This window comes from Danio aesculapii, chromosome 15, assembly GCF_903798145.1.
Source record: "Danio aesculapii chromosome 15, fDanAes4.1, whole genome shotgun sequence".
NCBI lineage: Eukaryota > Metazoa > Chordata > Actinopteri > Cypriniformes > Danionidae > Danio > Danio aesculapii.
Genome location: NC_079449.1, coordinates 676,823 through 704,114, shown reverse-complemented (window position 1 = coordinate 704,114; position 27,292 = coordinate 676,823). Strand labels below are relative to the sequence as shown.

The window sequence follows — 27,292 nt, the reverse complement described above, 5'->3', positions numbered from 1 at the left end:
CCTTATACGTTAGTTTTTATTATTACCTGAATAATGACAAAAAAATGACAGAGATTACAATGAAAAATTGCAAAAATTCATTCCAAATTTAATACCACTACGACTTAGTAACATTTATTTATAATACTTTTAATAATTTCCATTGCAGTTTTGCATATATAAGGTGTGTGTGAGAGTGTGTGTGTACCTGAGGAACTCCAGGTCATCCCAGCCGTTATGCAGTAGTCCCTCCTCATAATGCTGAAGGCCGAGTTTCTGGAGCCACTCGCCAACACTGCAGTCCACTGACAGACTACTGCTGCTGCTCTCAGCACCCCACAGACCGCCCTGAACACACACACACACACACACAAAAGTTATCAGGAAATCCTAAAACTCCACATCTATAATCCTCTTAGTCTATGCTGACATTATCTTCAGCAGCTCAAACACTCTAATGGCTAATGGACAGACGGCTGCTTCTCACTCAGGGCTGCTGTTTATGCTAATGAGATGGGGGGGATGCGCACTAGTGGGCGGGGCTTTCCCCCTCTGATGACACGTACAAAGAGAGAATGTCAATCAAAGTGTTTCAATCATCAAGTCTGATTATAACAAACACAATTAACTCATGTTGATCATTAGAGACTAGAGATATCCACACACTGCTGGGTTTAAACACCTTCTAAAAGTGAGTTCTGCATAATAGCTCCCCTTTAATAGCATTGGTTCAGTATTGGTGTGTGTTCACCTCCTCTGGCAGGTCCTCAGCGATGCTCTCCTCCTGGATGGAGTGTGAAGGAAAGCTCAGACCCCTCAGCTGGGACCCCGTTGGCCCCTGTGAGGCCCCGCGCTCCCTGCCGGACGGATACTCCACCTCACTCAGCGTTTTGGCCATCTGGAGCACCGAACATGACTGATCATCCAGCGCTGAGGCCCCGCCCCCTCTTCGGAAAGGGGTGGAGTTTGGACTCAAGACAGATGGAGACTCTATACAGAAGGCCACGCCTCCTCCTGGGGCTGGACGAAATTAGCAAAAATCACACATCGTGATATAAGTCATATATTCTGATAACAGTATACATTCATTCATTCATTCATTCATTCATTTTCCTTCAGCATATCAGCATAGTCCTTTATTCATCAGGGGTGAATATATATATATATATATATATATATATATATTCAAACAGTTAATATTGACCATTTGTAAATTGCATTTTTTTATTTAAAGTATACGCTCAAATATGAACTCATATCAATGTTATTTTAGAAAACTAAAACTAAGGCTAAAACTATTGGTAGAAAAATATTTTCTTTAATTAAAAAAATAATATAACTATTTTTAATAATTGAAAAAATAAACAAAACTAACTAACTGATAAAGTAACTCAAATAAAAAAGCTAAATAATAATTGTGTTCAGAATTAACTAAGGGACAACCTGACCTGTGGTTGCTTTGAGAAACACCAGTAGTTGGCGCTTATCAGAGGTGGGTAGTAACGAATTGCATTTACTTCGTTAAATTTACTTGAGTATAATTGTTGGGTAACGTGTACTTTTCGAGTACATTTAAAGATGTGTACTTTTACTCAAGTAAATTATTAGAAATAACTAGGTTTGTGTTGGAATGCTGGCTAAAATCGAGGAAGACGTGCGAGTTTATACTGCGGTCACGCCATGGCCATCTGAAGTTCCGAGAAGGACGCTCACGCTGTCTGTGCAGTGAGTCTATCAGACCAGGTCACCCGCGGCCTCTACTTCAGTCTATGCTTTCACTCCAAGATGTCAACAAGAATAGTTTAATAATGTGATCCATGTGTACATCGAACTGACATCGCAACATATACATGAGTTACAGCTCCAACCTGAAAAAACACGTAGTGGGAAGTGTCAAAATGATCCCAATTTCAACCTTATTAATAACTAAATTAATGAATAACTAAAAATACAGCTGTTTAATGGAAAAACTGATTAGCCCTGCTCATACAAGTCATTATCATTAAAAATATAACATTTAAACAATATTTTTAACACATTTATATGAAGTCAGAATTATTAGCCCCCCTGTATTTCTGTTTGACAAGAAAGAAGATTTTAACACAACAAATATCTTCGCCATGATGACAGTAAATAATATTAGACTAGATATTCTTCAAGACACTAGTATTCAGCTTAAAGTGACATTTAAAGGCTTCACTAGGGTAATTAGGGTAAAGTTAGGGTAATTAGGCAAGTCATTAACGATGGTTTGTTTTGTAGACAATAAAAAATATTGCTTAAGCGGGATAATAATATTGATTAACAATATTGATTAAGTTTTTAACATTAACAACTGCTTTTATTTTAGCTGATATGAAAAAAAATAAGAATTTCACCAGAAAAAAAGATGTTATAGTAAATACTTGCTCTGTTGAATGTCATTTGTTAAATATATTTGAAAAAGAACTTCACAGGAGGCTGAATAATTTTGACCTCAACTGTATATATATATATATATATATATATATATATATATATATATATATATATACAGTTGAGGTCAGAATTATTAGCTCCCCTTTTGAATTTTTATCTATTTTAAATATTTCCCAAATGATGTTGAACAGATTGAGGAAATGTTCACAGTAAGTCTGATAATATTTGTTCTTCTGGAGAAAGTCTTATTTGTTTAATTTCGGCTAGAATAAAAGCAGTTTTTAATTTTTTAAACACATTTTAAGGTCAATATTATTAGCCCCTTTAAGCTATATTTTGTTTTCGAGAGTCTACAGATCAAACCATCATTATACAATGACTTGCCTAATTACCCTAACTTTACCCTAATTACCCTAGTGAAGCCTTTAAATGTCACTTTAAGCTGTATAGAAGTGTCTTGAAGAATATCTAGTCTAATATTATTTACTGTCATCATGACAAAGAGAAAATAAATCAGTTATTAGAGATGAGTTATTAACACTATTATGTGCAGAAATGTGTTGGAGAAATCTGCTCTCTGCTAAACAGAAATTGGGGGAAAAATAAACAGGGGGGCTAATAACTCTGACTTCGACTGTATAATGAAAAGTAACTATTTACTTGAGTTATTTTTTCATCAGATACTTTTTCACTCTTACTCGAGTAACCTTTAAGATTGCTACTTTTACTTGAGTAAAAATATCCGCATATACTTGTACTTGAGTATCGATTTTAGATACTCTACCCACCTCTGACGCTCAGATCAATCCTCCGAACACCTCCGCTTATATACAGCTAAGATAATCGCAAGACTTTATGCAGAAAATTCTTTGCTATACAAACATAAACGCACGGTTTAGCTTTTCGTCATTAGTCAAAAATGTAAATTATATAAAGTTAACTAACTAAATGTAAACAATCTTTAACTACAGGCATGATCTTTAATATTTATTTATTAATAAATATTTAATATTTAATTTATTAATAAATATTTAATTAATATATATTTCTTTACATTGCCTTTATAACTTTTATAAAATGCAATTTTTTTTACTGAAAAGAATAAATATTTTCCAGGAGAGCGAATAATTTCGCCCAATCACAGAGCCCTACCTCCTCCTGGGGGCGGAGTCAAGCCGGGAGACGCCAACGGTTTGGACAGCGGGGGTATTTTAACATCAGCAAGATCTGAAAATATTCGTGGTTTCCCAAATGAGTTTTCTGTCATCTCCACAGCAGTTTTGGGCAGCGGCGGCGGGGGGAAATCTGGTGGGGGGCGGTTCAATGAGCCAGCGTGGGGTCCGATATTCCCATCATCCTCTGATGAACCCTCTTCACTGATTGGTCGAACCGAGCGTCCAGACGTCTGCCAGCGGCCCTGGGCGGAGCTTCCGCTGGGAGGTTTGCTCTTCCCCACACCGACAGCAGGAGGAGCCATCGTCTTATTGGCCAGTGGAGGGTGGGCGGAGCCTGGGAGCATATCAGAAGCCAGAGCAGCCGATTGGTTGGGGACGCCTTCTAGAATGTAGTAGGCGGGGTTATTGAAGCTGTTTTTGCACGTTGTGGCGTCGCTCTCAAATGGATCCTGCTTGCCTCTGTTGGAGAAACAATGATTAATTTTACTCAACAGTTATTAATAATTATTTGAAATATTACTCAAATTATGTTTACAGTTTTTTACAATCATTTTGCCTCAAATTTCAGAACCCTGACGCCCTATTACAAAACTCAAGACCAGCGGTTCTCAAACCTTTTCAGGCAAGGGCCCCTTTGTGTAGGCCGAATCCTTTTGGGTCCCCCTCAAATTAACAACTTTACTTAACACGTTTTAAATTGTACTATTCATGCTGTGGATTAATGTTTGTGAGATGTCAGATGAGTTGACGTGCTTTCAGTGCTTCAATCAACTGATCAAATCTTCAAGCGCAGTCTTCACTCTGGTCTGCTCTCACTGGATTCCATCAAGTCATATTTGGAGTACAGATCAGCACGTATACACAGTTTTTTTTCATGCTGGGCTCTTCTGTATTAACCCTTTCAGCTGAGAGTCTAAATTGATCTAAAGATTTAAAGCTTTAAAGAGTTTTGTCATTCATCTGTACAGTTAACTGTACTGTTGTAACTAGCAACACTACAATGGAGGCTGTAGTGGTTCAGTGTGTTGACGTTTTGTTTATTAATATTCCTCTTTTACTGTACACAGGTCGACAATCCTAAGTGAAGTTTATTCATAAACTAATTTGGAGAGGATCATGTGCTTATGATTGTTCACAGCTGTTCCAGCATTAGCTCATGACCAATTATCCTATCAGACAATTCCATAACTCACTATTAATAACCAGAGTTTTCTCATCTCAATATCTTCATCTTGAAGAAACCCCCCCACCCAACCCTACTTTCCCTCCTTTCAAACAGGCAACACAGTGGTCTCACAGCAAGAATACCCCTGGTTTAATTCCCTTCCAAACCAGGCGACATTTCTGTGAGTTTTGCTTGTTCTCCCCGTGCCCTTGTGGGGTTTCCCCAGCTCCTCCGGTTTCCTCGCACAGTCCAAAAACAAGCACCCTAAACAATTAATCCAGAATATTTACAGCCAAGCTCTGAGTACACCTCTTCTCAGCCATCCATATCCAACACTTAGCTACAAATAAGCAAGGGGGCAGTCTTCGAGATCTACCTGAGCTCAAACTCCCCTTTCGCTCTGCAACGGGAGGGAGCCCAGGACTCTTATAGGCTCAGGGCTCTCTCCAGGGACAGCATGCCAAACACGCTTTATAATCAATCATCAGCTAGTGTGAACTCTTGAAATAAATGCGTATTCAAGTTCAAGGCACATTTAAACCACTTCAAATGCAAAGAGCCACAAGTTTTACTTTGCATAACTTTAGTTTTGTTGACTTTAAAATGTTCATTACCAACATGTTCTATTAAAATAATACTGAACATTACATTTAAAATAGTTCCATTTTACAAATGTGGGTGAAAAGTGGATTAACAGCTTGAATAAAACGCATTTATACTCAAGCATTAAACTTTAAGCAGATATGTTGAGCACTCTTAAAATTTAGAGCACTATTACATTTGAACATTTAATAATTTATTAGCCCTTTAATATAACACAAACAGATGCATTATATTTATATAGGCTATATAGGGTGTATACAGTTTAGTTTTTTTAATCATCTAGTTATTCCCCAGTGTTAGTGAGTGGTCCACTGCAAAGCTCATCCAGTGCTCATTATTGTAACAGGAGTGAAACTCGGTCAACTCGCTGATGTGATGACAGCTCCATTCACTGCTATTGCAGCACATTTGCTTTGCAATTTGAATATGTTTGTCATGCTGCAAAGAGGACCGTCTGATATTTGTACAATGTAAAGTGTGAAGCCTGTCGCACTATGGACGGGGTGCAATGTTGTGCCATGTCTTTAAAATGCTATTTGTTTTCTATGAGTGAAGCCTAGTACGAAGAGGGCCACGCTCTCCGCAGAGCCCAGCTGATCAGTTAGAAGTGCAAGCCATAAACAGGGAAGAGCTTTCAGCCACCGATACTGTTCTTTATATAGCATTGATCATGTATTATAACTGAAATATACTCAGTTAAATAGACCTTCATTTAAAATAATAATAATAATAGGCAGTTCATTCAGCTGTGACGACCCCGGATTAATAAAGGGACTAAGCTGAAAAGAAAATGAATAAATAATAATAATAATAATAATAATAATAATAATATTATTAATATTAATAATGATAATAATAATATTAATAATAATGATAATAATAATAATATTAATAATAATGTTAATAATAATAATAATAATAATAATAATAATAATAACAATAACAATATTATTAATAATAATAATAATAATAATAATAATAATAATAATAATAATTCCTTACATTTATACAGCGCTTTTCTGGACACTCAAAGTGCTTTACACATTGGAAGGAATCTCCTCATCCACTACCAGTGTGCAGCATCCACCTGCATGTACATGCATATTGCATACCTGTCAACCCTCCCGTTTTTCCCGGGATTCTCCCGTATTTTACAGTTCTATCCCGCTGTCATCCCGTAAAGAACCGATTCTCCCTATACACAACCCATCCCGCCGGATCACCAGGGGCCGCCCCTTGCTCTGAAATGTAAATCTGTTCTGTGCTTTCATTTCATTTAGGCATGAAAACACTTTGAAATAAACATAAATACGGCACGATTCATTTCCTTTTCATTACAGGTGCCGTTGCCCCTATGCAATCCTCCAAACAGTCAGTTCATGTACCGATGCATGACTGTCAGCTGATGCGCTCCATAGTGATAAATAGACGCTGTTTCCCAAGCAGATTCTGTACGGACGCGATCTGATGCGGAGCTCAAGTGGACACTGGGTTTTGGGTGCGTGTTTGAACAGACATATACACGTCATCATCATAATAATAATGATGATAATAATAATAATAATAATAACAATGTTGGCGGTTCATTCCGCTGTGGCGAGCCCAGATTAATAAAGGGACTAAGCTGAAAAGAAAATGAATGAATAATAATAACAACATCTAGACATCTAGACTTGCTGGGTTTTCTTATAAACACAACAGATTTAGTCTTTCGAATGCAATCGAACGCTCTCATTATAGATCTGTGCATTTTAAAGTGACACCTCTGTTATTTAATACTGAATGTTTCAATTATACAGTGAAGAAAAGATGAGTGAGATTTGATAACTTGATTCAATTTCTTTATAATAGCTAATCATTTATTTACTATTATTTATTTGCAGCTTTATCTAGCGTACACTAATTATTATATCCTTTATAAATAATAATAAAAACACATCGCTGACCGTTTCAGCAGTTTATTTACAATGAAACAGCTCCAGATTAACATATTTAGGGTTATTAATAAGGGGGGGGTCCCTTATTTTCACATTGTTGACCGTTATTGCGCTAGACCGCACAGCACACATCAGCTGATTGGTGGAGAGGAGACAGTGATGAAGCCAATTATGATATGGGGATGGTTAGGAGGACATGATGGACAGAGGCCAGTGGGTAGATTTGGCCAGGATGCCTGGGTTAAACCCCTACTCTTTTTCGAAGGACATCCTGGGATATTTGACAACCACAGAGAGTCAGGACCTCGGTTTAACGTCTCATCCGTCTCAGTATGGTGTCCCTGTCACAATACTGGGGCGTTAGGACTCACACAGACCGCAGGTTGAGCGCCCCCTGCTGGCCTCACTAACACCACTTCCGGTAGCAACCCAGCTTTCCCATGTGGTCTCCCATCCAGACACTGACCGGGCGCAGCCCTGCTTAGCTTCAGTGGGTGACCATGTGAGAGTTGCAGAGAGCTAGCTGCTGATTTAATTGTTTTAACTCTGCAAACGCCGTCAGGACAGCAGGCGAGCACTAAATATCCCCGGAAGTGCCCAGCCGGGAGCACTTATTCAATAAAAGTCTCTGTGCATATCGCGACGCAGCGCTGTGCTACTATTCCTGCGTGTGAACGTGTCAACTGCATTTAAATAACACAAACATAAAGATGATAGAGCTCAAATATAATCAAGAAATACATTACCCTTCAGAATGACGCGGGACACTAAAGTAATCCAGGTGGGCCCATTAATTACCCCTCATCTACAATTTCTTTGCGGCCCCCCTAGCGCCACCTGGCGGCCCCCAGTTTGAGAACCGCTGCTCTATACACACACAACTCTAAACAAACTTTACGACCCAGTGTGTGTGTGTGTGTTGACCTGTTGTGCGTGTTCTCCTCTTTAGTGTGTGTGTGTCTGCTGATGCTGCTCTTCTCTCCCTCCTCTGTGACTCTGCTGAGTTCTGCTGATCCGGGTTTCCTGCTGCTGCTGCTGGTCGGTCTGCAGGAACAGAAGCGTCACTCACCGTCTTTACACACAACTGCTTTCACAGCAAAATCGGCTGTCAAAATTAACACTGCTAATAGGCATCTTTGAATGGAAACACTGCTACTGTGTGTGTGTGTGTGTGTGTGTGTGTGTGTGTGTGTTTAGACTCACTTGACGTAATCATGTGATGATCGAGGAGGAAGAGTTCTGCCCTTTGGGCCGCCCATGTCATCTTTATCCACACTGATCCACTCTGAGGAACACACACACACACACACAAACACACACACACACACACACACACACACACACACGCACACACACGCACACACACACACACAGCTCTTAAAGAAATCAAGTATGAATATTGAGTAGGGGCGGAGTTTAACTGTTGAGCTCCGCCTTTTATCAGTGGCTCTTAGCATACTAACAGTCGGTGTAATCGATGTGTGATCGAGTGTGTGTGTGTGTGTGTGTATTTCTCACCGTAGAGGCGCTCTCTGGTGCCCATGCGCTCTGATGGCACGCGGACCCTCATGGAGCCCCGGATGTTTCCGGTTTCCTCGCCGCGGTGAGAGAGATACGTGTGAAACTGCTGCGCTGTGCTGCCGATCATAGACTTCAGAGCCAGAACACACTCACCTGCACACACACACACACACACAGTGGTCAGAGTACAAGAACTCATTATTTTACACTCCTATGTGCTGAATTAATGAGAGAAAAACTCCATGATGGTGTTATCAAGACTTTCAGAAGGAGGAAAACAACAGTGTGAGACTGATCACGGCAGCCAGAGGAGAGAATAGAGTCAGATACTGTCCTGCACACATACACACTGCATTACACACACCTCACACAATATATATAATATATAATACACACATAAACACATATAAATGTTTATAGGTATTTTTAAAAATCTAAATAGTAAAAACTTTCAAGGATTTAAGATGCTGATGAGCGTTAAACACATCATCACAGGCTCAGATAAGGCTCCATTTGTATTTTGAGTGCACTACCCCTTTAAATGATGCCATGTGATTCTCAGAGCTGCCAGCAGATGGCGCTCCAGCAGCGTTGATGGAGGATGGAGAAGCAAAAGGTGTGTTTAATGACAGTGTGGTGAGGTATTAAAGTGTACCGTAGGACTCGTATCCGTCCAGGGACTTGACGGTGAGCAGCAGGTGCTGGTCCTGCAGGTACTCGATGTCGGACAGGATGGGCTTCAGTGTGGTCAGCTGCTTGGAGGACCAGCCCACGCGCAGGAAATTCACATTATCACTGCTCTGAGTGTCGTTCTCATAGCTCTTCTTGAACTCTGAACACACACACACACACACACACACACACACACACACACGCACACACACACACACACGCATATAAATAAATACACACACATACAAATACTTATATACACACATACATACACAAACACACACATTCATTCATTTTCTTTTCATCTTAGTCCCTTATTTATTAGTGGTCGCCACAGTGGAATGAACCACCAATTATTCTAGCATATGTTTTCCACAGCGGATTCCCTTCCAGCTGCAATCCAGTACTGGGAAACACCCATACACACACTCATACTCTACAGTCAGTTTAGTTCATCAATTCCCCTATAGCGCATGTGTTTGGACTGTGGGGGAAACCGGAGCACCCGGAGGAAACCCACACCAACACGGGGAGAACATGCAGGGTTCGATGAACTAAATTGGCTGTAGTGTATGAGTGTGTGTGTGTGTGTGTGTGTGTGTGAGTGTGTATGGGTGTTTCTCAGTACTGGGTTGCAGCTGGAAGAGCTTCCGCTGTGTAAAACATATGCTGGAATAGTTGTTGGTTCATTCCGCTGTGGCGACCCCTGATTAATAAGGGACTAAGCTGAATGTGAAATGTAAACGTGAATGTCGTCTAGGATTGAGTTATTGTCTAGTGATCGTGGCGTATAGTTTGCTCGATTGGCTCTCTCACCCTCCAGACACGTGGAGTAAAACTCGATGAAGAATTTGGTTCTGCTGGCGGTCTTCACGATGGCCTCGATGTTCTCGAACTCGATGTAGGCCTGCTCTGAAGACTTGGGCAGACCTGCAGAGAACAACAGCTGGAATGAACACACACACACGCACGCACGCACGCACGCACACACACACACACACACACAAGCTCAAACACATGCTCACAAACTCAAACACACACACACACAACACACACACACACTCACAAACACATGTGCGCACAAACACACACTCATAAACATGCACACACACATAAACTTACACTCACAAACACACACATAGTAAAATTCAAACACACACACACACAAGCTCAAACACATGCTCACAAACTCAAACACACACACAACACACACACATACTCACAAACACACGCACACACAAACACACACTTATAAACATGCACACACACATAAACTTACACTCACAAACAAACACTCACACAAACACACACACAGTCACAAACTCAAACACACACACACACACATACTCACAAAAACACGCACACACAAACTCGCACACGCGCACACACACGCGCAAAAAAACACGCGCACACACACTCATAAACGCACATACTTAAACACACAAACACATGCAAACACACACGTACACACACTCACCTTTCTTAGAGACGAACTGAGACGTGACGCCGACCTCAAACGTGCCGAACACTGGAGAGTGATCACTCGTCACGATATCATCCGTACAGCCTGAACACACACACACACACACACACACACGCGCAAACATCAACACACAAAGAAACACAAACAAGCATGCAAATACATACACACAAAGACAAGGACAGACACAAACACACACACACACACGCACGCACACACACACACACACATACAAACACAAACACAAACACACACAAAAAAACAAGCAAATAATCAGACACAAGCACACACACACACGCACACGCACACACAAACACACACACACACAACAAATTAGGGATTTGATTATAAGTGTATGTGTGCATGTGTGTGTGTTTGCATATGTGTGTGTGTGTGTGTGTGTGTTCATCATATGAGTGTGTACCGTAGGAGTTGCAGACGATGTGTGTCTCTGGATATGACTTCCACAGGATTCTGTCGCACCATGAAGGAACGTTGGTCCGCATCTGAAAGAGGAATGCAGAGGATACATCACTTCCTGTGCTGAAGGTCACATGACAGGAAGGAGCCGCCCGAAAGAGCGTAAACATGCTGTCACTGGGGTCGTGTGTGTGTGTGTGCGAGTGAGGTTGCATGTGTGTGTGTGCATGTAAGTGAGTGTGTGTGTGTGAGCATGTGTATATGTGCATGTGTGTGTACATATGTGAGTGTGTGCAAGTGGATATGTGAGTGTGTGCATGTCCGTGTGTGTGTGTGTACATATGTGAGTGTGTGCATGTGCATATGTCAGTGTGTGCATGTCCGTGTGTGTGTGTGTGTGTGTGTGTATATATGTGAGTGTGTGCATGTGCATATTTGTGAGTGTGTACATATGTGTGTGAATTCATGTGTGTGAATGCATGTGTGTGTGTGTTCGAGTGAGGTTGCATGTGTGTGTGTGTATTTGTGTGTGTGTGTGTGTGTGAGCATGTGTATGAGTGCATGTGTGTGTACATATGTGAGTGTGTGCATGTCCGTGTGTCCATGTGTGTTTGTGTACATATGTGAGTGTGAGCATGTGCATGTGCAAATGTGAGCGTGTTCATATGTGTGTGAATGCATGTGTATGAGTGCATGTGTGTGTGCATATCTGAGTGTGTGCATGTGCATATGTGAGTGTGTACATATGTGTGTGTGTGTGTGTGTGTGTGTGTGTGTGTATGTGCATATGTTTGAGTGTGTGTCTCTGTGTGTGTGTGTGTGTGTGTGTATATGTGTGAGTGTGCATGTCCGTGTGTGTGCATGTGTGAGTGTGTGCCTGTGCACATATGTGAGTGTGTACATATGTGTGTGTGTGTGAGTGCATGTGTATAGATGTGTACATATGTGAGTGTGTGCATTTACATTTGTGTGTGCATACATGTGTGTGTGTACATATATGAGTGTGTGCATGTGTGTGTGTGTGTGTGTGTGTGTATGTTGACATACCCCAGTGGCCTTCTGCTTCTGCCAGACATAAGTGTCTCGAGAGCCGCGCTCGTAACGGTACGTTGGGGGATACGAGATCTCCTCCTCCGCTGGACACACACACACACACACACACACACACACACACACACACACACACACACACACACACACACATCAATTACATACACACGCACACACAAAAACACCCAAGTATTCTGTACATGGACACACATAATTACAAATGCACACGCACAATTACAACATACATACACACAGACACACACACACACACACACACACACACACACACAGATGGCGTACCGAAGCGCAGGAAGATCTTGTTCTTCTCTCTCTCCAGGTTGAGCTGGTCCACCTTCAGCAGCGGCTCGAACTCCTTCCTGTTGATGTAGTTGAGGATTTCCTGCAGGAGACCAGCCACACACACACACACACACACAAACCAAATCACTGCACGCTCACGACACACACACTAACTAGCTGTACACAAGCAAATCACTACATGCTCACTATAATACTACACACACACACTAAATAACTGCATGCTCACTACATACTGCATACTACATATTGCACACTACACTCACTCATAGCTGTGTTCCAACAAATCCCTGCACACTCACTACATACTATACACTAATTTACAATACATGCACAACATAATGTACAATATAAAGTATACTACACACTACGTGCACCCTATAATGTATACTAAACACTACAACACATGCACACTATAACGTACACTACACATTACATGTACACTACACACTAGATGCACCCTAAATTGTATACAAAGCACTACATACTGCACACTATAATGTATACTACACATTATATGTACACTACACACTTTATGCACCCTAAATTGTATACAAAACACTACATGCTGCACACTATAATGTATACTACACATTACATGTACACTACATACACCCTATAATGTTTACTACACAACACATGCACACTATAATGTATACTAAACACTAAATACTGCACACTATAATGTATACTACACATTACATGTACACTACACGCACCCTATATTGTATACTAAACACTACATACTACACATTACATCTACATTACACACTACATACACCCTATAATGTATACTACACAACACATGCACACTATAATGTATACTACACAACACATGCACACTATAATGTATACTACTACACATTACATATACACTACACACTACATGCACACTATAATGTATACTAAACAACACATGCACACTATAATGTAAACTAAACACTACATACTGCACACTATAATGTACACTACACAACACATGCACACTATAATGTATACTACACATTACATGTACACTATAATGCATACTACACATTACATGTACACTACACACTACATGCACCCTATATGTATACTAAGCACTACATACTGCACACTGTATACTACACAACACATGCACACTATAATGTATAATAAACAACACATGCACACTACATTGTATATTAAACAACACATGCACACTACACTGTATACTACACAACACATGCACACTATAATGTATACTACACAACACATGCACACTATAATGTATACTACACATTACATCTACACTACACACTAAATACCCTATAATGTATACTAAACTCTACATACTGCAAAAACATCAATATTTGCATAATCAACGCAATATTTACTTTACATATTTAATTATGCATGCGATGTTATAATTAATGCATGGCAAAGCATCCATCTTTTCATAATTAATGTAATATTTAATTAACATTTAATTATGCATATAATATTACAATTAATGCACAGCAAAACATCAATATTTGCATAATCATTGCTTTATTTAATTTGCATATTTAATTATGAATATTTTATAATTAACCCATTGAAAAACATCAATATCTGCATAATCAGTGCAATATTTACTTTATATATTTAATCATGCATATAATTTTATAACTAATTCATAGTAAAACATCAATATTTGCATAGTAAATTTACATTAATAATATTTGAGATTTAGTTAGCATACTTTACTTTACTACAACTAAAAGCTAATATGTTTATAATGATCTCTGTAGTATTCATCCTCCAAACAACTGCCGCGTTTCACCTGTATGTCCATGTCCAGCCGGTAGTTGAGGTCACCAAACCAGAACAGGTGGGTGAACCGGAGCGAAATGTCGAAGGAGTTCAGCTGTTTATCGCCCAGAGAGAGCTGACGCAGGATGTCCAGGTAATTCTGGTTACGTCTGTCAATAAGCGAAAACTTGTTAGTAATAATCATAACCAAAAATGCTTTCATGACCTCTAGGTTAGATTACTGTAATGTATTATTATCTGTCTGCCTAGTAGGCCTAATTAACAAACTCCAGCTATTCAGAATGCAGCTCCTAGAGTGCTTCTAGAACTCAGAAATATGATCACATTGGACCAGTTCTGTCAGCATTACATTAGTCTCACGTAGCCAGAGCTCAGACTGATGGCCGAGGGAACTTTAGATGCTTTAAATGGTCAAGCCTCGTCCACTTTGTTATTTGACTGACAGGTTAACCAACCAATCACGTTTTGTTTTCTGCCACTCAATGGTTGTGGGTATGGAAATGTCCTCAGAATAACAAGCCATCAAGCAAACACACATCATTCAATCACAAACGTCTTTAAAATGTTTACAATATGAATATGATTTCTCAGCAAAACATACACATTCACCGGCCACTTTATTAGGTACACCTGTCCAACCGCTTGTAAACGCAAAAATTTTGGCATGGTTGTTGCTTCCAGATGGGCTAATCTGAGTATTTCAGAAACTGCTGATCTACTGGGATTTTCACGCACAACCATCTCTAGGGTTTACAGAGAATGGTCAGACAAAGAGGAAATATCCAGTGAGCGGCAGTTCTGTGGGCGCAAATGCCTTGTTGATGCCAGAGGTCAGAGGAGAATGGCCAGACTGGTTCCAGCTGATAGAAAGGCAACAGTAACTCAAATAAGCACTCGTTACAACCGAGGTCTGCAGAAGAGAATCTCTGAACACACAACACGTCCAACCTTGAGGCGGATGGGCTACAGCAGCAGAAGACCACACCGGGTGCCGCTCCTGTCAGCTAAGAACAGGAAACTGAGGCTACAATTCACACAGGCTCACCAAAACTGGACAATAGAAGATTGGAGAAACGTTGCCTGGTCTGATGAGTCTCCATTTCTGCTGACACATTCAGATGCTCGGCTCAGAATTTGGCCTCAACAACATGAAAGCATGGATCCATCCTGCCTTGTATCAGCGGTTCAGGCTGGTGGTGGTGGTGTAATGGTGTGGGGGAGATTTTCTTTGGGTCCATTAGTACCAATTGAGCATGGTGTCAACGCCACAGCCTACCTGAGTATTGTTCTGACCATGTCCATCCCTTTATGAGCACAGTGTCTCCATCTTCTGATGGCTACTTCCAGCAGGATAACGCACCATGTCATAAAGCACCAATCATCTCAGACTGGTTTCTTGAACATGACAATGAGTTCACTGTACTCAAATGGCCTCCACAGTCACCAGAGCTCAATCCAATAGAGCACCTTTGGGATGTGGTGGAACGGGAGATTGGCATCATGGATGTGCAGCCGACAAATCTGCAGCAACTGCGTGATGCTATCATGTCAATATGGAGCAAAATCTCTGAGGGATATTTCCAGTAGCTTGTTGAATCTAGAACACGGAGGATTAAGGCAGTTCTGGAGGCAAAAGGGGGTCCGGCCCGGTACTAGTCAGGTGTACCTAATAAAGTGGCCGGTGAGTGTAGGAGAGCGTAAGGACATGTAACCTACAGTATGTAGACTTAGTTCTGAGATTCCATCATTATGTTGGTGACACTTTTCTATGTGAAGTTCAGGCATACTGAGATGACTGAGTGTGCGTTTTCTGTTCTATAAAGGCAAAGTTTTATTGTATTTATGAGTAAAGACACAAATAAATAAGTTTTGAAGCATGTCTTTCTCTTATCTTCATGAATTGTTGTTACTATTCTAATCATTTTGTGTTTTGAGCACATACCTGTGGATTTTCTCATTGCCGGACGTCAGGTGACAATTTACGAATCCAAATGAGGTGCCATTAAACATGAAGGACACGCCCACTGCACCTTTGTTTCCTAGGAAACCAACAATCAGAGGAAAAACAAACAAATAAATGAAAGCAGATCATTAAATGCAGAAACTTTGTAATGTTTATATAACGCTTTACTTTTTCATTAAGATGTTTAAGATTTAGTCATTTGGTAGTATGTCCTTATTTTCAAGAGCTTACACTTAGATAATGCTCGACTATAATAGCAGGTTTGTCATGCTGTCCCAGGACAGAACCCAGAGCTCGAAGATAGATGAGCCCAAGGTTCCCGCCTGGTCAATGAGCATTAGGGGGGATATGAGATCAGGTATTTCTCGAGAGCCCCCAGTTTGCTTTTTACCTATACTTTGGCTAATGTGGTGGTTCTATAAGAATTGATTCAGTATGTGTGCCTTATGTGCTTGTGGCTGTTATTACGATTCGCTTATGTCACATGTTTTTAGACTGTGGGAGGAAACCAGAGTACCCGGGGAAAACCCGCGCAAACACTGGGAGAACATGCAGACTCTCCTCAGAGAGTGCCGACTGGCAGCAGCACCAGCCACTGAGCCGCCGTGTCACCCGATCATAGAATGAGGAGGACGGAGAAGGGAAGGACAGAGGGGGGGGTTTCCAAAACAAAGAAAGGGAAACTAATTTAGGCAGGATATTTATGGTAATTTTGGAATGATCTGATAGGCTAGCTAAAGATTAGTGATAAGGATCAGCTGTAGTTGATCATATCACATGCTCCTCTCGAAATTAGTTTGTGAAACTTCACTTATTTTTACTTCAGCACATCAAGTTAAACTACACGAAACAAGAAATATTTCTAGATATTTTTATTTTAATAATCATTTATTTAAAGCAGCAACGTTTTGAAATTGAGTTACATATAATAATACAGATGTTAGGCATGGGCCGGTATAAGATGCTGACGGTATGATAACATTGGATAAAAATATCACAGTTTCACAATATTGTGATTTCAGCTCTAAAATATATCCTTTTTAAATGTCTGGGTAAAAGCAGGTTTCATCACGTCAAATTTAAGACTTTTTAAGCCCTTTTTAAGACTATTCTGAATGAAATGTCAGACTTACACAGGGAAAAACACTAATAATGTTCTGTAATAACCAGTGGATTTTTTTTACTTGTCCAATTAACATTAACATTAAACTTCAGTTATTTCTCAGCCACATATTTTACATAATGTGTCAAAACAAGCAAACTCTAGTTATATCCATATATATTTATTAGCATAACCTTTCTTTTAAAAAAAAAGACAAGTTTTAATTGCTATAATAAACAAAATGTGCGCACAACATGAATTTATGCATGAAAATATGGAGAACTGTTAAACAAATGTTACTGTAAGGATGTAAGGAAGACAAATCATACTGCTAAAGAGTTAACAAATGTTAATTTTGTTAAACGTTTTTTTTTTAGATGGATTTGTTTGGTTATACCGATTGGCCATAGCTCTACAGGGACAATTAATGAAAATTAAGAGTAGTTTAAACGTATTTAAGACCCACAACAGCATATTTCAGTGAATTTAACACTTTTTAAGAGCTTAAATTTAGGGCATTTCAGGACTTTTTAAGACCCTGTGGACACCCTGAAAAAACTACAACTCTTTCCCTTTTGAACACAATATAATTTATTTTGAGAAACATTTCATATATTTTGGAGCGGTAAACACGTCAGGCTGAAGAACTCAAATGAATCACTGACTTCTGCTGTCTTCGTTAGCTTCAAAAACACTGATTTCTGTACAATTTAAAAAAGCATCTTTGGACATCTTTTCCTAAAAAACTAATAAAATAACTGTAATTAAAAAAATCAGGCACATACTTTATAGCGGAAAAATTATGGCGGTTTTAAAACCGAGACTTTTCCAAACTGCAGTAATCAATTTCAAGCTCATTTTATTAATATAGCACGTTTCCAACGTCCTCAAGGCTGCACAAAGTGCTTTACAGAGAACAAACAAATACACGATATGAGCATAAAAACAGTAACGGTGATAGGCACTAATAGGAAAGAAACACAGAGAGTGTAACCTAAAATAAATAAATAAATAAATAAAATAGAGATTTTGCCTAATTAAAAGATGCTACCACAGTTGACCACACTATAGAAGATTAAGAACAGGACCGTTTTGATCGCCCCCCCCCTGAAAGGAAGGACTTTTGCATCAAAAGACCTAGAAAATAAATGAGTCTCTAGTTTAGACTTTAAAATTGGCAGTAACGAAGCCTTTTTTAGTTCTAAAGGCAGCGTTCCAGAGGCGAGGACCTGCTGTGGCAAATGCACATTCGCCTCTACTTTTGAGGTGGGCCTTCGGAAATAAAAACTGATCAGCGGAACACAAGTGTCTGGATGGAGTGTAAATAACAATCAGCAGGGATAAATATTGAGGGCCCAGACCATGTAGGGCTTTATACACAAAGAGAAGGATTCTGAATTCGATTCTTCATGTCACCGGTAACCAAAGGAGAGACCTCAAAATAGGAGTGACGTGTGCATATTTCAGGCTTTTTGTTAAAAATCTAGCTGCTGGGCGAGCAATCTGAGACTTTGGCAGCCCAAAAAAGCAAGTGGTGCTCACTGCAGAGCCACTTGGGCAGAGCTGAGCTCCAGCAAGGGGGAGCTTGAGCTCCAGCTCCTCCTTCCTTGCACTTCTTCTACGAGTGATGTCACTGGGGGCTGGGGTTAGGGGTGGGTGTATGCATTAAAACAGCTTACAGGAGGAGGAGCGAGAGCTCAAACTCCCCCATGCTGGAGCTCAAATGGCTCTGCAGTGAGCACTGTCTCCAAAATAGAGAGTTACAATAGTCCAACCGGGAGGTTATAAGCGTGTGTATGGCAAGAGTTGGTAGAAGTGATTGTGAATCAAGGCGGAGTTGGTAGAAACTATTTCCAACCACTTTTGAGATAAGTTTATCAAATTTTAAGTTCTGGTCTAATGTTATGCCCAGGTAATCTTTGATAACGCTTATCATCCCATGCCTAACTGAGGTATAATTCTTATTCTTACATTTACTTGAACATCAAAATCACTTTTCTGAGAATGCAACAAAGTCAGGTTAATTTATACTAAATTTCTTTTTATAAGAACAAAAATAATGTTAATATGGTCAAAAATATAGAAAAACAGGAGACATTTGTTCTTGTTTTAAACCAAAAGTCTTCAGCATGTTTTCTAAACACACATACACACACAATTACAGAGATATCTTCATTAATCTGTGATGTTACTCAGAGCTGTTTCATTAAAGTTTTGGGTTTCTGAAAAATAATACAAAGTTTATCCTAGAGATGAACCTGAAAATCTGCCCGCAATTGATGATGATTTAGAAATGTTCATATATTTGCAGAGTGTGTGTGTGTGTGTGTGTGTGTGTGTGTGTGTGTGTTGTGTTTCTGACCGAGTGTGTTGGCGATTCCCGTTTTGACGCTGGACATTCCCACATGACTGATGCGGTTCTCGTGCTCCGCCTTCACCAACACCACGATCTTAATGTTCCAGAGCGTCTGCACTGCGATCTACAACACACACAAACACACGTACACACACACACACACACACACACACACACACACAGCAAATCAAACACTGTACTGAGAACAATTCAGCTGGCAGACCACAACACAGAGAGAAAGAGAGAGACACACAGATAGACAGACTCACTGGCAGACACACACACACACACACACACACACATATATATATAAAGAGACACATAAACAGACGCACACACAGACATGCGCACTCCGACATCTACACTGTATTTATGAACCACTTTTATGAGTCTCTTTCTAGGTCAGACATGACAAAACACACACACACACACACACACACACACACACACACACACACACACACACACACACACACACACTCTCTCTCTAAATAAAGAGCTCATTTATGAGTCTGATCTGGTAGAGCAATTCTGTTTAACCCATTTTATTTAGGCAACTATACATCAGATTTAACTCTTCATATTTAAGAATAAATATTGACTTTATAAAAACTATTAAAAAGGGACATACTTTATTTGAGCTAACATTAGTTTAACAGTTTAAGTTAAAGAGCCGCTGTTATGGGTTTTTGAGAATGATCTTCATGCAGTGTGAACACATCCAGCTGAGGGGTACATCTGAAAGTGCAGCATGTTTAAAACTATTGACTCTTTATTGAAATAGTCGACTCAGAGTCGAATAAATGAATCATGTTGGGTTCAGATCTTTTGCTTGAGCGCATCAACATCAACCCAGTACATCACCAAATATGTAGTACCAGATCCACGTGAACTTCAACCCTTCATTCCCCACAGCCGAATCTCCATCTGTCGGGGATTGGTCCTGTGATCCCTCGCGCTCCGCTAGTGTCTGAAGGGAAAGTGAAAATGGAACACGCCTTTTCCTTCAGACACTAGCAGCTACGCTAATTATTCTCTTTATTCTCTATTTCCACTCATCCTGAGGCTCCTAGAGATTATGCAGCGCCATTGATGCGATCCAAAGACCTGTGAAGAGATGATCCCATGGTTTCCATAATCCTGGACCAGGCCGTATCCTGAGCTGATGCTGTGGTGGTCATGGAGAGCATGAGACTGATTCCTGAAAGACCCCAGTGACAGACGAGTCTCCGCATTGATCCTGTAGGCCAGCCTGAACACCCGCCAATGACCTACTCACACCTGCTGCTTCTCCACGATGGACGTCCAGCGTTCTCCAGCGTCTAGACTGCAGCTCTGCAAAAGACGTTTGGCCAGAGGAGAAAAGGTGGTGCCCAACTGAGCCTGGATTCTCTCCAGGTTTTTTTCTTCTTCACTTTGGTCAATTGGTGACGTTTGTTTCTCCACTGTCGCCACTGGCTTGCTTGGTTTGGGACTTGTGGAGCTGCGCATGGATGCTCTTCAGTAAAGATTAAACCACACTGAACTGAACTTCAACTCTGAACACTGGACTGACACCGCTTTAGTTTACTAGAACTTCTAGAGAAATAAAGATCAATTGAATTGAAACTGTAGCCTCGTTTCCTGTAGTTTGCTAAATATGTGTTTAATCGTGTGTAGTAAGTTGTAATCGCTCTGCACAACTGACCCACAGCACGGTCAGTTTTCAAAAGAGTTCAACGTTTGCCACTGTGTGGATTATTACTGAATGTGTGTCCATGTTATTACTTGGGGTTAGGGTTAGGAATTGAGTATATGCTGGTGTTTAACTGCATAGCTTTAATGCACTCCTGCATTGTGCTCTCACATACTCTGTGTGCTACTTCATAGCCATGGTGGGCGTTTATGTGTCTCGCGCTGAACGCAGTCGACCAATTACAGCAGACTGGGTCATCGGACCAATCACAGCAGATTAGCCTCACACAAAGGAGGGGTTTGGGAGCAAATGAATAGCTGAACGAATCATATTGGAGTCATTGGGATAATCAAGTGAAAATAAATGCAGATTATAGGACAATGAAAGTGTTTTTTTGACCCTGCCTGCAGATCAGCCTGTTGCTGGAGACCCCCAAAACCAAAATATGACCTTGTATAATGCATAATAAGGGCTTATTTAACTAGCCAACTATAATTCCCCTGATTGCACCATACTCAAATCAAGATGCAATTAATTATTTATTTATTTATTTAAATATTTATTTTACCAGGAGAACATTTTCAATTCAATTATATTCAATTCCCCTTTATTTGTGTAGCGCTTTTACAATGTAGATTGTGTCAAAGCAGCTTCACACAGAAGATCAGAGTGAACTGTAACAGTGTCAGTTCAGTTTTCAGAGTTTAAGTTCAGTTCAGTTTAGCTCAGTTCAGATCCCGTACCATGCAAGCCAGTGGCGCCAGCGGCGAGGAAAAAACTTCACCAATTGGCGAAATTGAAGAATTAAAAAACTTCGAGAGAAACCAGGCTCAGTTGGGCACCACCATTTCTCCTCTGGCTAAACGTCTTGTGCAGAGCTGCAGTCTAGGCGGCGGAGGCTGGAGAAGCTGGACGTCAGCGAGACTCGTCTGTCTCTGGAGCGTCACAAGAATCAGTCTCATGTTATCCACTCCTCCATGACCACCACAGCAGCTGCTCAGGATACGGCCTGGTCCAGGATTATGGAAACCTTGAGATCATCTCGTTGCTGGTCTTGGATCGAATTTAGATTAGATTAGATTAGATTTAGATTAGAATCAGTGGCGCTGCATAGTCTGAGGGCCTCGGGATGAGTATCCCCAGGTGGAAATGGAGAATAAAGAGAATAATTAGCGTAGTTGCTGTTCATAGTGTATTTTGCTATTTGTAATCATAGAGTGTCCTGGAATTAAGAAACATATACTTGAAATCCTACATCTGATTTTCTGCAAAATGTATTAACTTTGACTACATTTTAGCAAGATCAGAAATGTCAGAAATTCAAGAGGAAAATCTCATTATTTTACAGACTCCACTGGCAGATATTCGTTCTAGTTTTGATTCATTTTTTCCTACATCTACCACATTTAAGCACTTAAAATCTCTAAACCGAATCAATAAAAGCCAACCATGCTAAAGTCCACCGCTGCTTCATAATACGAGTGCGTCACAGTGAGCATCTGGAGGATTTCACTGCAGTGTTTACTCCTGCTTTGGCTCATAAAAATGTAATTAGGCATTAAAGCGAGATCTGCAGAAGCGATCAGCGGAGTTGTGCGTGTGTGTTTCAGTGTGTCTCTCACCGGTTTGTACTCCATCTCGGTGTACTCTTTGAGCGAGCAACGCAGCGTTTCCACCCATTCTTTATCACACACTGAGTTCTCCTGCGTACCGAACACATAGATGTCATGAGGGATGGTGACCGCCATCTCATCTAGAGTCTTTCCCAATCCCCGAGAAAAGATCCAGGAGCCCAGAGGTTTAGGAGCAGGAACACTGCCTGCGGAAACAGGTGGAGAGGTCGTCAGGGAGTTCCTATGGTGTATTGAGTGGTCGTCATGGTGTTATTATGGTATAGTGAGTGGTTGCATGGTGTTGTTATGGTGTAGTGAGTGGTTGCCAGGGTGTTGTTATAGTTTATTCAGTTGTTATAGTACAGTAAGTCGTAGTCATGGTGTTGTTATGGTATAGTGAGCAGTCGTCAAGGTGTTGTTATGGTATAGTGTGTTGTTCTGATTCAGTGAGTGGTTGTCATTGTGTTGTTATATTGTTGTAAATGGTTGTCATGGTGTTGATATGGTGTAGTGAGTAGTCGTGAGGGTGTAGCTATGGCTTACTGAGTGGTCATCATGGTGTTGTCATGGTATAGTCAGTTGTTATGGTGTAGTGAGTGGTTGTCATGGTGTTGTCATGGTATAGTGAGTTGTTTGTTGTAGTGAGTAGTTGTCATGGTGTTGTTTTGGTGCAGTGAGTGGTTGTCATGCTGTTGTTATGCTTTAGTGAGTTATGATGTTTTTATAAGATAGTGAGTGGTCGTCATAGTGTTGTTATGGTGTCGTGAGTGGGTGTCATGAGTGGTTGTTGTGGTGTTATGGTAATAAGCTTAGTAAGTTATCGTGAGTGGTTGTCAGGATGTTGCTGTGATGTAGCTAGGGTGTTACTATGGTGCAGTGAGTTATTGTCAGGGTGTTGCTATGGCTTAGTGAGTGGTCATCATAATGCTGTTATGGTTTAGTGAGTGATTGCCATGGTATTATGTTATAGTGAGTGGTTGTCATGGTGTTGTTATGGTGTAGTGAGGGGTTGTCATGGTGTAGTGAGTAGCCATCATGGTGTTGTTATGGTATAGTGTGTTGTTCGGATGCAGTGAGTGTTTGTCATGGTGTTGTTATGGTATAGTGAGTGGTTGTTATGGTGTTGTTATGGTGTAGTGAGTCGTTGTCACATTGTTGTTATGGTGTAATGAGTGGTCATCATGGTGTTGTTTTGGTGTATTGAGTGGTTGTCATGGTGTTGTTATGGTATAGTGAGTTGTTATAGTGTAGTGAGTGGTTGTCGTGGTGTTGTTTTGGTGTAGTGAGTGGTTGTCATGGTGTTATTATTTTATAGTTATTTGTTATGGTATAGTGAGTGGTTGTCATGGTGTTATTGCGGTGTAGTGAGTAGTTGTCATGGTGTTGGTTATGGTGTAGTGAGCAGTCGTCATGGTGTTGTTATGGTACAGTGTGTTGTTCAGATTCAGTGAGTGTTTGTCATGGTGTTGTTATGGTATAGTGAGTTTTTATGGTGTAGTGAGTGGTTGTTATGGTGTAGTGAGTGGTTGTCATGGTGTTGTTATGGTGTAGTGAGTGGTCGACATAGTGTTATGGTATAGTGAGTTTTTATAGTATAGTGAGTGGTTGTCATGGTGTTGTTATGATGTAATGAGTGGTCATCATAATTTTGTTATGGTTGTTATGAGTGGTTGTTGTGGTGTTGTTATGGAAATAAGGTTAAATAGGTTAAAGTAAGGTACAGTGAATGGTTGTCAGGGTATTGCTGTGATGTAGCTATGATGTTGTTATAGTATAGTGAGTTGTTAAGGTAAAATGAGTGGTTGTCATGGTGTTATGGCATAGTGAGTGGTCATCATGGTGTTGTTATGGTAATATGTTTAATAATGAACAGTGAGTGGTTGTTACGGTGTTGCTGTGATGTAGCTAGGGTGTTGTTATGGTGCAGTGAGTGGTTGTAAAGGTGTTGATATGGTACAATGAGTGGTTGTCAGGCTGTTGCTATGGTGTAGCCATGGTGTTATGTTTCAGGTGCTGCTATAATGTAATGAACAGTGTCCAATGTGTTGTTATGGTTCAGTAAGAGGTCATCATAGTTTTATAATGGTGTGGAGAGTGGACGTCAGGGTGTTGTTATAATGTAGTGAGAGGTTGTCATGGAGTTATTATGGTGTAGTGAGAGGTTGACAGGGTGTTGATATGGTACAGGGAGTGGTTGTCAAAGTGTTGTTATGGTCTATTGAGTGGTCTTTATGGTGTTGTTATGGTATTCTAAGGTTGGTTGTCTTGGAGTTGTTACGGTGTAGTGAATGGTTGTCATTCTGTTATAATAAGTGAGTGGTCGTCATGGGGGTGTTATGGTGTGGTGAGCAGTTGTCAGGGTGTTGTTATGGTGTAGTAAGTGGCCGTCATAGTCATGTTAAGGTGTAGCGAGTGGTTGTCAGGGTGTTGCTGTAATGTAACGAATAGTTGTCAGGGGGTTGTTATAATGTACTGATTGGTCATTACAGTGTTGTTATGGTGTAGTGAGTGGTTGTCAGGATGTTGTTATGGTGTAGTGAGTTGTCATCAGGTTGTAATTTTAATGTAGTCACTGGGCGTCATGGAGTTGTTATGGTGTAGTGACTGGCTGTCAGGGTGTTGTTTTAGTGTAGTCAGTGGTATTCAAGGTGTTGCTATGGTGTAATGAGTGGTTGTCAGGGTGTTGCTATGGTACAGAGAGTGGTTCTCAGCATTGTTAAGGTGTATCTAGGGTGTTTATATAGTACAGTAAGAAGTTGTCAGCATGTTGCTATGGTGTAATAAGCAATCACTAGGGCTCTATAGGTGTCTCACCCATGTTCCACGTGCCAATGAAGATGGAGATCATGTCCGGCTCGTCCTGATTGGAATGTTTGTTCTTCATGAGCTGCAGCAGTTGGCAGAACGCTTCCCTTTTCTACAGCAACAGAAATAAACCATTAATCTGTGGTGTGTGAGGGTACAAACGGACCAGTACCAACCAGTAGAAAACATCTGGAATATCTGTCCAAATCTGTGTGACTTACCTTTGCACTGGCAAAGATGAAATCTTTCCTCTGGCTTTTGTCTTTTTCCTTTTCAAAGACGATTCCGAGTTTATTCTGCACACGCTGAGACTTTATCAGCTGCCGAACTACACACACACACACACACACACACACACACACACACACGCACACACTCAGGGCATTAATCCATACTCTACACTTTACAGGACTTCATTGTTTTCCCCAAAATCCACCTATAATTAAGTCATTATACTCTAGAACTGGTGTTTATCAGTGAACACACTGAACTCTAAAGCATGACAAGGCATTTTGTGCTCTTAATACTTAGTTTGCATCTTCCTTTTTTGTACAAATTAAAAGTACCTGCTATTATTCTCAAAATTGTCTCAAAATTGTGTTTAAATCTGTTCAGTGTTTATTTTGCATTTTAAGAGAGCAGATGTTTAACTAATTCCAGAATCGCAGGTACATTTCAGACATTATCCACGTCTTTAACTGGAATGATACTGTGGGAATATAAATTTATATAACCTAGTTCCAAATTAGCAATAATATATATATATAACTGAAAAGTTATATTATTTTGTTTTTAGGGTGTGACAGACTTTAAAATCTCTTGGTTTCCTGAGCCCTGACTGTCTCCAAAGTAATGCCAATTGTCAGTTTCACAGCACAGCTATAGACAGCACAGTGTCTATTGTCTAACAAATGGTCAAGCCGGTCAACTGGTCAACTGGTCGGACAGGTTCTGTTTTCAGAACCCCATTTGCACACTCTGTTTTCATGCTAAAGTGTATCGTGAATGGGTACTTATATGCTGATGAGATCGGGGCTGGAAGGGCTATTAACCCTGCCGGCAACAACACTTCATTTGCATGCTTAGTTTTAGACTGTCCCCACCTACATGAATCACTGTCTGTAAAAACCTATTTAAACTGAGTGTCTGCTGTACAGTTGAGAGTTCTTTCGATGACGCCACAGCGACGCTGAGTTTTTCATACCCGAAAGTTCTCCCTGGTTTTTGGCTCGTCTTAGAATTTCACAACAGTTTTGGTGCCGTGAGC

The 27,292-nt window shown here is 40.4% G+C and overlaps 1 protein-coding gene across 2 annotated transcripts in view; it reads right to left on the bottom strand.

The window, feature by feature from the left end:
- inppl1a (inositol polyphosphate phosphatase-like 1a) overlaps positions 1 to 27,292 on the bottom strand; it is a 115,599-nt gene that overhangs the window by 2,096 nt on the left and 86,211 nt on the right. For both annotated transcript variants that reach the window (XM_056474580.1, XM_056474579.1), the window contains 18 exons: positions 26,247 to 26,353; positions 26,035 to 26,137; positions 23,230 to 23,426; positions 19,939 to 20,056; positions 16,454 to 16,550; positions 14,522 to 14,660; positions 12,721 to 12,820; positions 12,418 to 12,506; positions 11,375 to 11,456; positions 10,948 to 11,037; positions 10,287 to 10,400; positions 9,454 to 9,630; positions 8,796 to 8,951; positions 8,481 to 8,562; positions 8,202 to 8,321; positions 3,550 to 4,031; positions 731 to 999; positions 188 to 327 (listed from right to left, as the gene is read on the bottom strand). In XM_056474580.1, the coding sequence (XP_056330555.1) occupies positions 188 to 327; positions 731 to 999; positions 3,550 to 4,031; positions 8,202 to 8,321; positions 8,481 to 8,562; positions 8,796 to 8,951; positions 9,454 to 9,630; positions 10,287 to 10,400; positions 10,948 to 11,037; positions 11,375 to 11,456; positions 12,418 to 12,506; positions 12,721 to 12,820; positions 14,522 to 14,660; positions 16,454 to 16,550; positions 19,939 to 20,056; positions 23,230 to 23,426; positions 26,035 to 26,137; positions 26,247 to 26,353 (2,662 nt within the window). The remainder of the gene's footprint in view (positions 1 to 187; positions 328 to 730; positions 1,000 to 3,549; positions 4,032 to 8,201; positions 8,322 to 8,480; positions 8,563 to 8,795; positions 8,952 to 9,453; positions 9,631 to 10,286; positions 10,401 to 10,947; positions 11,038 to 11,374; positions 11,457 to 12,417; positions 12,507 to 12,720; positions 12,821 to 14,521; positions 14,661 to 16,453; positions 16,551 to 19,938; positions 20,057 to 23,229; positions 23,427 to 26,034; positions 26,138 to 26,246; positions 26,354 to 27,292) is intronic.